Raw genomic sequence first — 13244 nt, forward strand, 5'->3', positions numbered from 1 at the left:
AAAAGACTGCTGTAAATTAAAAGCATCACAAGGTGACGATCTTGTCTGACTATCTTCTATACGTTCATGATTGTTTATGCAATGGGACGCATGTTTGTGAACTAGTTACGACATGAGAAAATGATCTACTCTCCTCCGACACATATCCCTTATCATGTCAGGAGACGGGGATATTATGATTGCGATCGTCTCCAACCATGACTCAGGGATGGTATAGTTTTGGTTGGGATCGGGATTCAGCAACTAACTTTTTTTACGAGATAATAAACAACCACGTATGAAATATCAAAGAGCGTGAAATTCTAAGAGAAATTCAAAATTGAAATGACCGAGATATCCAAAAACAAAATAAAACAATATAATCCTAACAGAAGGCGGATCAAACATTTACTGTAGGATCGCTCTAATTGGGAATTTCAATTATTTAAACCCAATTTTCATAAAGCAAACTTTGAATTCCTCTGAGAATAATATGCTATTTTATATTTCATAACATCTTTTTCATTAAGTTACAATAAAAATGGAAACTTGGAGCCCCATTTCGACAAAAACTACATACATCCCTATAAAGGACCTTATACTTTCATTGCTGAAAGACATCGCAGGCATATCTTGTGCGTTCCGTCTAGAAAGGCTTATTTCAATACATATCCACTCTGTCATCCATTATGATGTCCATACAATGTAAACTTGCCTCTTACACTTTAGTAATCGAATATAAACAGAACCTTTCTAATGGTCTAATATGGTCTAATAACATGTGCATATATAATAATATATAACATGGTATGTTTTGTAGCAGACATATATCTACATTGTAAATTCTGTTTTTACTCGCTAAGGAAACCTGATCATGCAAAATCCTCAAACACGGAGAAAGATAATAGGCAGATTAGCAAATGCCTTGATGTAGCATTTGGAATCACAGGCCCGAATTCACGAAGGTGGTACTTATTGAAACCATGGTTTAAACCATGGACAAAGACCGTAGTTTTTATGGGGCGTCAAGTGTCGCACAGCCTATTTCGACACGAAATGGTCATTTCGTCGACGAATTGGCTGATTTCGTAACGAAATGGGCCATACGACACTTGGCGCCCCATAAAAAAACAAAAACAAAGAAAACTATGGTCTTTGTCCATGGTTTAAACCATGGTTTCGACTGTACCACCTTCGTGAATTCGGGCCATAGTGTGTCAGTATCACGACAGTACGATGGCAGATGTAAACACACACTCATACACATACCATAGAACACAAACACACACTCTATAGTATTACGTCACCCTCACACCCCAAAAACAAAATAAAAACAAAAACAAAAACATAAAAAGAAAAGAAGCGGGCTGGTCTAGCATTCAATCAGAACACAATGCTTTTGCTGTAATAATCTTTCCTTATATGTCACTGCCAGTTTAAAGGGATGGTACAGAATTGGTAGAGATGAGAATTGGGGTTTTAACTTTTTGCGAGATACCAAGAAAACACTTATGAAATAGTACAGAACATACCATCTTAAGAGGAATTCAAAGTTTTTTTATGAAAATCGGGTTTGGTATGACTGAAACATTCAAAAACAAAGTAAAACAAAGCGATCTTAATAACAGGTGGATCCCACATTTTATTAGAACCGCTCTGTTTTGGATATCTCAGCCATTTCAAAACCAATTTTCATCAATTAATTGTTGAATTTCTCATGGAATTACATGCTCTTTCATATTTCATAAAAGATTTCTCATTATCTCACCGAAAAAATGTTAGAAATCTGAATTTAGGTCTCAACCAAAACTATACGATCCCTTTAAGACTCGCCCAATAATGTAACCAATAATAATGTGGGTCACCCCTACATTCACGTTTTAAATGAAAATCTTGAATGAATAAAATGCTCTGTATCACATGCAAGAGAGTATTGTTCCTAAATGTGTCGTTTTATTGTTTGTTTGTTTGTTTGTTTGTTTTTTGTTCAGGTGTGTGTGTGTGTGTGTGTGTGTGTGTGTGTGTGCAGGGGGGGGGGGGGGGGGAAGTGAGGACAGGCACTCGTTACGATATTTCCGATGTTTCTTAACCTATATTTTCGTTCAATTTGCACTGACAAACGGAACAAATACACGTACCACAATCCACATTGAATCCTACTGTGAGCAAGGTGCATTGACTTCGGTGTTTCCTAGTGGGGCAGATATGTGAAAAAGATGCTCACATCCGGCGGAAAGTATGAAATTTTGCATATAGGGGTATTTTGAGGCACTGATTTCAAAAATTGCCGGATCCAAGAGATCTGACCACGGGGTCGGCCGCCATTTTGAATTCCAATATGGCCGCCGTCAAAGATCCCTATCTTCAGTTCTGAATGACATCAGACATTGGAAATTGACATATGTTATTATAAAAGCATGGTGATATGATGACTTCAATAACAGACTTATTTGATATGTCTGACAAGCTGCACGGCAGCCAATTTGAATTTTTATGCATATTTGCCATTTTGGAGTGTTGAAAATCTCTATCTCGGGTTTGTAAATTAGGCTACCTGATTGTAACTGTTAGTAACTGATAGAGTGCGCGCTGATGTATTTACAATGTGACGTCAGTGAAAGGTGCATTATGCTTCCTTTTTGCTGCACTTTTTGACATGCCCGTGAATGTTAGTCGTGATGTTTGTCTTCGTAGCCACATTGGAATTCAAAATAGCAGGCATTGCGTTTGTCAGACACATCACATCAGTTAATATTTTAACTCAGTATGTTAAAATACTAGTTTACACCTAGTTTCAGGGTCACTCACCACTTAGAAATCGAAATAGGAATTTTGAACATTTCGTCGAGGCGGCCATATTGGAATTCAAAATGGCGGCCATTCGATGTTTGTCAGACACTCCGAATCAATCTGTCATCAAATTCAATGTGTCAAAACGCTCATGTGTAACAAATTTTGGTGCCACAGGTCATTCAGAACTGAAGATAGGGATCTTTGAATTTGTTTTGTGATGGCAGCCATATTAGAATTCAAAATGGCGGCCGACCCCGTGGTCAGATCTCTTGGATCCGGCAATATTTGAAATCAGCGCCCCAAAATACCCCTATATGCAAAATTTCATACTTTCCGCCGGATGTGAGCATTTCGACCAATTTTTGTTACATATCTGCCCTAGAGCCCTTTCAGGGACTCTGATGTTTCCAATCTAGCAGCGCCCTCTTACGGTCATGAGAGATAGGGTGACAGTAGACCATGTTGGTTTAGTCTCGGCCTTTATGCAGAGACTCTAACTCTCCCGTTTTCGACGGGAGATCTCCCGCCGAAAGCCCATTCTTGCAAAATCTCCCGTTCTCCCGCTTGAGATTTGATTTCTCCCGCCCTGGCTCTGTGTCTCCCGGTGGAAAGGATTTCTTACTTATTGCTTTCGTATGTTGAAAAAATAAGCCTTAGATAGCACCAGAGAACATCTAGAACCCTAGGAACTTCGCGGTTCGCATACATCAACTTGGAGTCTCCCGTTTGCTAGGGGTTTCGGACGGGAGAATCTCCAGATCAGAAGGTGCTTGGGGTTGGAGCCTCTGTTTATGCAGTAGATTAAAGGCATAAAATGGCCACCATTTTTCAGATCAGTCCATTTAAATTGATTTTTCCCTTATAGGGCAAGTCCAAGATAAGGTCCCCTCAGAAGGCAAAATCTCATCTTTGCTCAATATTGACATATTTGGTATCATTTTGAAGCTTATGGCCCGAATTCACGAAGGTGGTACAAATGAAACCATGGTTTAAACCATGGACAAAAACCATGGAATGCCAAGTGTCGCATGCCGATATTTCGCTACGAAATCAGTCATTTCTTCGATGAAATGATTATTTTGTAAAGAAATGACAACATTTTGTAACTAAATGAACATTTCGTCCACGAAATGATAATTTCGTTAACGAAACAGTCATTTTGTTGACGAAATGACCAATTTCGTAACGAAATATTCTGTTTGACACTTGGCGCTCCATGGTTTTTGTCCATGGTTTAGACCATGGTTTTGTTTGTACCACCTTCGTGAATTCGGGCCTATGAGTTGAAGTTTTGATTTCCATGGAGGAAAAAATGATATTATGTAAATTTATGCAAATTTCAAGGGCTTCATTTGCATAAATGTAAAACACAGTGTTACGTATGGGACATACAAAAATTCATATTTATTCAAAGGAAAGCAAATGATATTTGATTGATATGTGGACATAAGAAGTTCATCAAATAGTTTAACTTTGTATGAAAATTTAGGGATTATGCAAATGATTATGCAAATTAGCTCGTGTCCTATCATGAGATGTCCCATACGTAACAAAATGAGGTCATTTTTTTAGTTTTTTTCTGAAATTGCTAAGGTTATTTGAATGCCCTTTTGGAAAGTTCTAATTTATTGTTTAGAGAAATTAAATACCATAGAAAAAAGAAAAAACAGCAAAAGAATTATTTTTTATTAGGCATTGAAATAATGTTACGTATGGGACAAATGCGTTATGTATGGGACATCCTCATAATATTGCATGTGAATGCATGTAGCTAGCTGGGAAGGTCTCTCAGTACACAAATGGTCAATCATCCTGAAGAAAGCATCCCAACATTGTAGCTACTTTTTGAGTTATAGACACTTGAAACAATACATGTACTTGACTGAACAATTTTCAGAAAGGGGGAGGGGAAGATGGCAAAATACACAATGAAAATCAGCATTAAAGGGACGGTATAGTTTTTGTAGAAATAGGGATTCAGTTTCAACATTTTATGATATGACTGGAAACCAATAATATGAATTACTAAAGAGCATACAATTCCAAGACTAGAGGAATTCAAAGTTAATTTGATGGAGATCCAATTTGAAACGGTTGTGATATAAAAAAAAAATAAATAAAAGTTTGTTTTTTTTTTTAATTGCAAGTGATACACAAATTGTCCTTATTCAGTTTTCAATAGTAGCCACAACAAAATTCATGGGTATACATACTGAGGTGTGACTCAAATCAATGACCTGACTGCTAGACAGACATCATACATCTACTCGATTACTGGAATTCCACGCAGCAGGTATTGCTTATCTATTAAAATTAATATTTCTTGTGTCAAGTCATTTTTTATTGAAACTAAATGGCAAACTGCCCTTCATCAATGGAAGTAAACACTTTAAACTATTCAATTTTTTAGTGGTAACTATCCTAATAGAAATAGGGCATACCTGTACATACTCAGGTTGGTCATAAAAAATATAGAATATGATTGAATATGATTATGATGGTATATATTTGGGGGATATTGTTCCCTTGACAATCTGGATCAGTATTTGAGTAATTTCAACTGATTCCACCTCATGCAAAAATTTGTTTATGGGTATTTTGCAAAATTATTTTGCAAAATACCCATGAACATGGTTCTCCACACACTAAACGAATGGGGTACAAAGGGCATGCATACTCAGGTTGGTCATAAAAATATAAAAATATGATTGAATATGACTATGATGGTGAATATTTGGGGAATATTGTTTCCTTGACAATCTGGATCAGTATTTGAGAGTTTCAACTGATTTTACTTCAATAATTATGCAAAATACCCATAAACATGGTTCTCCACACACTAAATGAATGGGGGACAAATTGTCCCATACGCAACTGTCCCATACGTGACACGTCATGTCTGTCTTTAATTAGAACCTGTAATTAGAGTTTTTTGCCTAATGACATGAAACTTACCTGTGATAATCTTGAATGTTGTGACTTTCATCACAGTGAGTTACAAGTTGTAGAATGAAATACTTTCAGAGAGTTTTGAGGTTGAAAAAAAATGTTCAAAAAAACAAAATTTTTCTGGTCCCATACGTAACGGCACATATTTTCTCTTCTAGAATATAATTGTGATGGTCATTTTTCTCCATTTTTTACATGATTATACTTCTCCTAGATATCAATCACCATGACAAAGTTCAATATGATCAAAGGCCATTAACACTATTTTTCAGGTCATAAAAGTCTCTAAATGTCCCATACGTAACGCGCGTGTTATCTTGGACTTGCCCTATACTATTCAACCGAAGAGACTATTGGTAGCATTGCAGCAACATTTATACACGCGATTATGACATTTACAAGACATTTACAAGTACCGAAACAAACTTCGCTTGACACATTCATGTTTCTGAGGGTTGACTGAAGGGGGGGGGATGATAAGCATGAAAAAAATACATAGGGGAAAAAAAGAATGCAAAACACATTCTGTTTCACGTGTCTCATCCTCATTTCGACAATGAAGGTAAGATGGTATCACGAAATCTCTTTCAGTGGTAGATGGACTAGTAGAGATTTCTTTCACCCTTTAAACCTTTGTATCCCCCTCCATAATTACCTTCTGAAAGAGACAATCAAGTAAGTAAATCTCTTTTATACCGATGGGATTAAAGTGATCATTATTTTTCAATATCTCCTATATTTTCCAGGTTTGTATAACATTAAACCACTCACAGACTCGTCGTAAACCCAATTTGAATCTGCACTTCTACCGGTTATAGTACACCGAATGTAACATTGATTGTTACACTGTTATGACCCCCTCGCTCTAGTGGTGTTGAAACATAACTGTATTATGGCCCACTTACTATAAATACGCTCTATAATTTACGCTATACTTTATGATTGTTATTGTAACGTGTGAGCGTGTTCGATAGCGTACATTTTTGTGCTTGTGTACGTCTCATTGTTTGCAAACTGCTATTATTGGAAAGTAAGGAGAATAAAGCAAAGGGAGAAAGAAACACATTATCACGGACTAGATCGCTCTCGAAAACAGTCCCAAGAGTATCGTGGTCCGAATCGATACGGGAACGAACGGCCGATTGTTGATAGATATAGCCCAAGTCTTGATTGAGCGATAGCTTAGTTCTTTTTGAAGTCTTTGCAGGAGATCGAATCAGTCTCGACTTCGGCCATGGAAATATCGAACGATCATTAATGTAAAGAATGTCCTTTTTACGACTACCTTTTAGGATGTCATTAAGCCTCGGTTTTCTCATTGATTGGTGGTGGGGGTGGGGTGAAAACCCCTATTGTGAATCGCATTGACTGTTCAAGAATAAATAGGTTTGGGGACCATTATCTCCCAATTGTTTCTGTTTCTGCATTCTCTTGCTTTTGTTATTCTGATTTTTTTTCAATGGACAGCATGCAAAGATATTGTATCTATTTCTCTCTCTCTCTCTCTCTCTCTCTCTCTCTCTTGTGTTGCTTGTTTGACAACTACCTACAATGATAAGATAGTGATCTGCTGCCTTCGTGCATATACCTGTATAATGATGTAAAATACGGGTTGAGATTGTTCGCACTATCGCATGTTAAAGGGGTTTGTAATTTCAATGGCAATACAAATCGCAGGCATATCTACGATTTACGGTACGATCTGATGAAACATATCTTCCTTTTGATTGTACATTTCCTTGACCTTTGGGATCCTTATACGCCAAGGTAAACATTAATCTAACGGAGCTAGTTCTTATGCCCTTACAATATCCTAGAAAATGGAAATTGAAATTCTTTTTCTATTTTCTTCAGATTGTAGGATACCACATATTATTATGTGATATACTAGCAACAGAATTGTAGAGTTTTCTAAGTTTTCATCGAGATATTGCGACGGTGAATTGAATTCAAACTTTCACAATTGATATCAAATAGACAGCTAATTGCTATATTATATTCATCAAACGAAATATTATGTGTTTGGGAAACGATTATAACAATGACATTGATAAGAACAATAAATTGGAATGAGAACAAGAATCAAGATGATGATAATGATAACATAGATTATTATGATAATGAAAAAAAAATCATAAGTATTGGTTCTTACACGATCGTTCTGCCAAGAGTAGTTTTGTGGGTGTTATTATTATTAATATTCCCGAGGGTCCTGACTTTCATGACATTGCCAAACACCTATTTGCACGTGAAAACGAAGAATCGTCAAAGAATCGTCACCCTGTCTAAGGACAGATCTGAGCGGGATTTAAACCCAGAGTCTACTCTTTCTAGCATCTCATCGGAAATCTACAGCCCTGTGGGCGATACGTTAGTAATATTCTTCTACACTCTAAAAAAAAAAAAAAAAAAAAAATATCCGGGTCAGAACTGACCCGGAACTGTTCCGTTGGGGTCACACCCCGTTCCGGGTAAAAATGAGTTGGAATTTGGTCATGAAGACCCGGAATGGGGTCACCCTGACCCAATTTATGACTCTGAATGGGGTCATATCTGACCCTATTCCTTGTCATTTCTGACTCGGAACGGGGTGTGACCCCAACGGACCCAGTTCCAGGTCAGTTCTGACTCGGATGTTTTAAGAGTGTATATTTACATCCTATACATGATGCCATCTACTCCCTCTCTATATATGTATCTTTCTTTGATTGTTAGATGTTTATATAATTTTTATCTTTATTAAAATCACTGTGCTCCATTCAGGTTTTTCATCAGAGATTCGTTTTAATCTGCTCTTTTGTTTTGTTTGTTTTGTTTTGTGAGGAGGTTGGATCTACAGAAAATAGAAGTATGACCTCTTAATTGGGTTCCAACACTGGTCTTTTTTTTTATTTGTTTGTTTGTTTTTGTATTTGTTTTTGTCAACTGTAGCTGTCATTGGGCGACATATTAGGAAGAATTTACTTCCGAATTTTACAAGCTTTGCTTGGTTATTTTACGCCGAAAGCCAACGTTTTGCATTTCATCTGTATCTTTGACTTATCTGTTTCATTTAATGTGTATTTCGTCTGGTAAACAAAGCAAAACAAAGTGAAGCTAAAACTCAACTCAACTTCACTATGTATACGGTAATCATGCACACGATGACACAACTCCCACTTTCACTGACTTTCGCAAAAGAAAAAAGAAAGGAGATAGATAATTATTTCTTGCGTCATCAATCATTCAATCGAAGTAGCAAATTAATTATAATCAAACGGAACCCGCGGAGGCAAAACTGATTTTGCAATCGCTATCACAAATTGTTAATGACACAATACGATACCATTACGTCGTTTCGTACTTTCATGAAAATTGATATGAAAAAAGTGTTAAACACTCAAATTTATTTCGAAACTGCGAAGAATCGAAGAATCACGGCTCTCCCATATTTCCAGATGATAATGTTGCATCTACATTATTTTCGTCATCAATGTATACAAGTCGAATTCAAACTGCGGGAACATACTTTTCGCATGAAATACATCATTCCTGATTTCGCCATCACCATGATAACAGATCTAATTTCTAAGAACTTCATACCATGCTGATATTGACGAAAAAGAACGAGCCTTGAAATTGAACAGATGTTGCACAAGCAATCTTCTTACTGAAGGAGAGTAAACTAGGTTATTCCGACTGATCAACTACGGGATTTCAATTCCTCTTCTGGGGCCGGAAATGCTTAAAACGCATATTGCAATTCACAGATATTTTGGAGAAAAAAAAACTTCCAGTTATTCGCCATATATCAGCAAACTAATCATTCCTCTTTTTTTAAGCGGAGATTGTATATTATTGTGTATTACTCATAGCTATGGCAGGCTTGGGGGTGAGGCAAAGAAATTGAAGACAAGTTCTAGTATTACCATAAATGACCATAGTGACTAGATTATAGATGAATCGTAAGCAGCCTGAAACGGGTGAATCGCTGTTGCGAATATTGGCAAAATTCAGAATCGCGAATTCCGAATTCAACAGAAATTGAAATATCGACAAGAAATGAGTGAAAAGAACAGTGGTTCTTATGTGGTGTTTAGGCATTTCAAAATTCTTTTGTTTGAAAGAATTCTTGAGCTATAATGGAACCAATCATTCATCATGGTTATAAATTCACCCCACGTCTACTAGTTCATGTCAAGCAACAAGTATAATCAAGTCAATTTCAGTGTTCGATGAAAGTAAGAGATTATCAGTGAAGAAGGTTGAAGATGATTTATTACAGGTTTGTTTTTTTTTTTCTAATCAATTAGAACGTACAAATTCATTTGAACAGAGGGTGACAATTATTTTCTTTTAATCTGTCATAGGTCATCTTCATCCCTTTGCATCAATGGTCTCTTGCTTTCATTTCAACAACAACATTCTCTTGCTTTCATTCAACAAGGCTTTTCGCCTTGGACTATTAACATAACATTGTCGGAATTTCCAAGTCTAGGTATATTTTTCATCGTGTTTCTGCTGGCAACCAGGGATAGCCTGGTGGTAGTGTGGCTAAAAATGAACAAACAAACCGTGGATGACAGGTTCGATTCCCTCTGGTCCCTTTTTCTGACATATTTTTAAAAAAAAAAAGACAAGCAGTTGCGATCTTATAATTACTTTGGTTTGAAAAAAGGGGACATTTGATGAACAACAACAACAACAACAACAACAAAATCTGTTATATCTTATTACGAGCATTGTTGACACTTTTTACAAGATAGTGTTAGCATGAATTTGCTATAAAATATCCAAATGCAAACATTGTCAAATTTTGTGATAATATGCCGGCTAACAGTGCCTCCGTTAGGTGGATGACAGATATGTATCGACTGCAAAATACAAAACTTTACGCAAAACCAAACTGTATTGCACAATTGAGAATGAACTGACAAATGAAGTGAATGGTCCTGACTTAAACGGACATTCAAACATGTAAGACTCTCTCGTGGTTTTGCTCACGTAAATCAATGCATTCGACCCGAAACGCATTCGAATTTTAAGACCGTAATCAAAATATTGAGTACTGAATTTACTTTGGAAGAATGTTTTATCACACACGAATCTACATAACAATATTGTCGTCACAAATAAAAAAAAAAAAAAGGAGTGATAAATTTGTGAACATTTCCCTGTGTTCTTTTGTGAGGGAATGAGTTAGTAAAAAAAAAATAATAATCACACTAATTTCCTCTCTCTCCTCCCTGGAAACAAGGGATTGGCTTCTGCTTTGTAGGACAAAGGTGGAGTTGATTTATAAATGCAGAGCAATCGTTACATTTAACCCGTTTCCCCTCGCGATCATGAAACCATGTGGACTTTGTACAGGTTCCAGCAAGTTCCCACGGGATACAAGTTAAATGTCCTAGCGGCCAACTTTGCCTTTGGAGAAGATTTCCTGTATGCTGAGCTCTTGGTCGAGGTCGACTTCGACTGGATCGCGCCACCGCAGGTACCTAGCTTGCCGCGCCTGGGCGTAGGCGCTGTCGGCGTCAGGAAGCATGTGCATTGTTCTCAGCGCGCCGTCGGGTGCGTATCGTTCTTGGTCGAAGGCGATTTCGGGGTTTTTGATAATCTCCTTTACGCGCTTGGCGTCACGACCTAACACTGCAAGACTCAGTTCGGACTCCGCGCTCTTCTTCGTCGCACCCTGGGCGTTGATTCCGTTGACGATGGCAGCGTTGGGGTCCGTTGGCAAAGACTCACGAGGTACGGCATACTTATTCACCTTTGATTCGCTCCGCTCGAGAATGGCTACTTGACTCTGACGACGAATGATGCTAGGGCGATGAGGTGACGACAAAGGCATCGCGTTAACGTTGACCTGGGGCAAGACTTCATCGTTTCGCGTCACTCCGGCATCGAAGTTGGCGTTGACGTCCTCTGACATTAATCGCTTCGAGATGGCAAATTTGGCGTCGCTCACGTCAAACTCAGCGAGAGACATACGGTTACCTTTTCGTCTGATTTGCGGCGGAAATGTCCCTCTTGTGTCGAGGCCATCCTCCTTAAGATCACCCCATTGGTCTATGGTCGCTGAACCAAGGTCACCGACTTCCATGGATTTACTCTCAAGTCTTACTATTGGTGAGTGCAGTGGAGATCGAGCTGGTGAATGAGCAGGGGGTACAGGTGTCAATGACCTGGTGAACTGGTCTACTTTCAATGACAACAAATTTTTCTGTCGTCCCTCGTTCTTCTTGAGCTCCAGGAGTTTCGTGTTGGGGTCGTTCTGCTCGTCTTTCAATCTCCGCATGTCCAGCTCGTTTTTCAAGGGGCCCGCAAGCCCGATCGCCGGCAGACCTGAGTCCTTCTCCCTGTGACCAGCTGTACTAATGTTCCGCCGCGAACCGTACGGCGACTTTCCCCTCCTATCCGTGCTCGCGGTACCCAACCTCATCTTCGCTCGCGGTTCCTCGACTCCCGAGTCCGAAATCGATCCGAAACGATTCGACAGCATCTTAGCGTTGATGCTGGCGTTGTTGACCCGGCGCTTAGAGGTCCCGTGATGTCCCTTCTCTCGTACCCTCTCCAACTCCTGCTGGAGGCGCATCTTCTCTCTCCTGATCGTCATCAAGTGCATTCGCTCGAGATCGCGTCGAGTTTCGGACTCGCGTCGGCCGGTTCTCCCGCCCATGGCGGCTCGGTGGCGGAGCATATCATCACCCGTCGTTGACAACATTGCCATCAATGGTGACGTCAACGCTACGTCTGTCAACGACTGGAAGCTTTAGCCTCTGTTGCTTGCACCCTCAAGAAGAAGCTGTTTTGTTTGTAATTTAAACGTGGATGTGCAAGATGCACGCAACAAAAGACACAGCACGCAAAGAGCACAACGTTATATGGATTTATAACTTTGCATGTTTCACGAACTTGTTCCAAGTACTTTTAACTCCTGGTGGGTTACACCACAAATGCAAGCCGCCTTAAGCTATGAGCACAAAGTTGAGTAAACGGATTTGTCACTGTGAAATCCTGTCTTGAATTTATAAAACTTTTCCCCCTGGCTGGATGAATATAATAGTCAATCACATATTTGTCGTTACTGCTGAAATGCTGATTGCACGGCTGATTCAATATACGGCGAAAGTCCACCCACACGAACTTCAGAAATGTCGAAGCACAGAAGCAGCTTATGTGCATCCAACAGCAACAGGAAAATCAATAGTTTCGCTTGACTTCATCCGGAAGACACAAGAATCCTTTTCATGGGAATAGACCCGTTTCTGTCTCTTGTTAGAGGATAGGTGACGATTGAAGAGCCCTTTGTTAGAGCACGAAGAACTGAAGAACTCTAATTTCACTCAATTTCTACGAAGAATAGTACGTCATGGTTTACCGTAGCAAACAAAACGATTTCACGCGACTTCGGCCCATACGACATGCTGCGTGCTGTCTGCCGTGCTGTCTTTTCACGTTTCGTGTTGGTACTAAACTGCCATCGATCGCCGATCCTTGCGCCACATGTCAACAGAGTATGCAAAGGAGATCAAAAGGAGTTC

At 38.8% G+C, this 13244-nt stretch overlaps 1 protein-coding gene across 1 annotated transcript; it reads right to left on the reverse strand.

Moving 5' to 3' along the window:
* Positions 1–6562: 6562 nt before the first annotated feature.
* LOC140241132 (uncharacterized) lies at positions 6563–12441 on the reverse strand. Its single transcript, XM_072320896.1, has 2 exons — positions 11120–12441; positions 6563–6586 (listed from the first exon to the last, which is right to left on the reverse strand). The coding sequence occupies exons 1-2, from the start codon at positions 12428–12430 to the stop codon at positions 6563–6565; spliced, it is 1335 nt and encodes a 444-aa protein (XP_072176997.1). The 5' UTR covers positions 12431–12441.
* Between the last annotated feature and the right edge of the window lie 803 nt (positions 12442–13244).

The sequence above is a fragment of the Diadema setosum genome, chromosome 17 (assembly GCF_964275005.1).
Source record: "Diadema setosum chromosome 17, eeDiaSeto1, whole genome shotgun sequence".
NCBI lineage: Eukaryota > Metazoa > Echinodermata > Echinoidea > Diadematoida > Diadematidae > Diadema > Diadema setosum.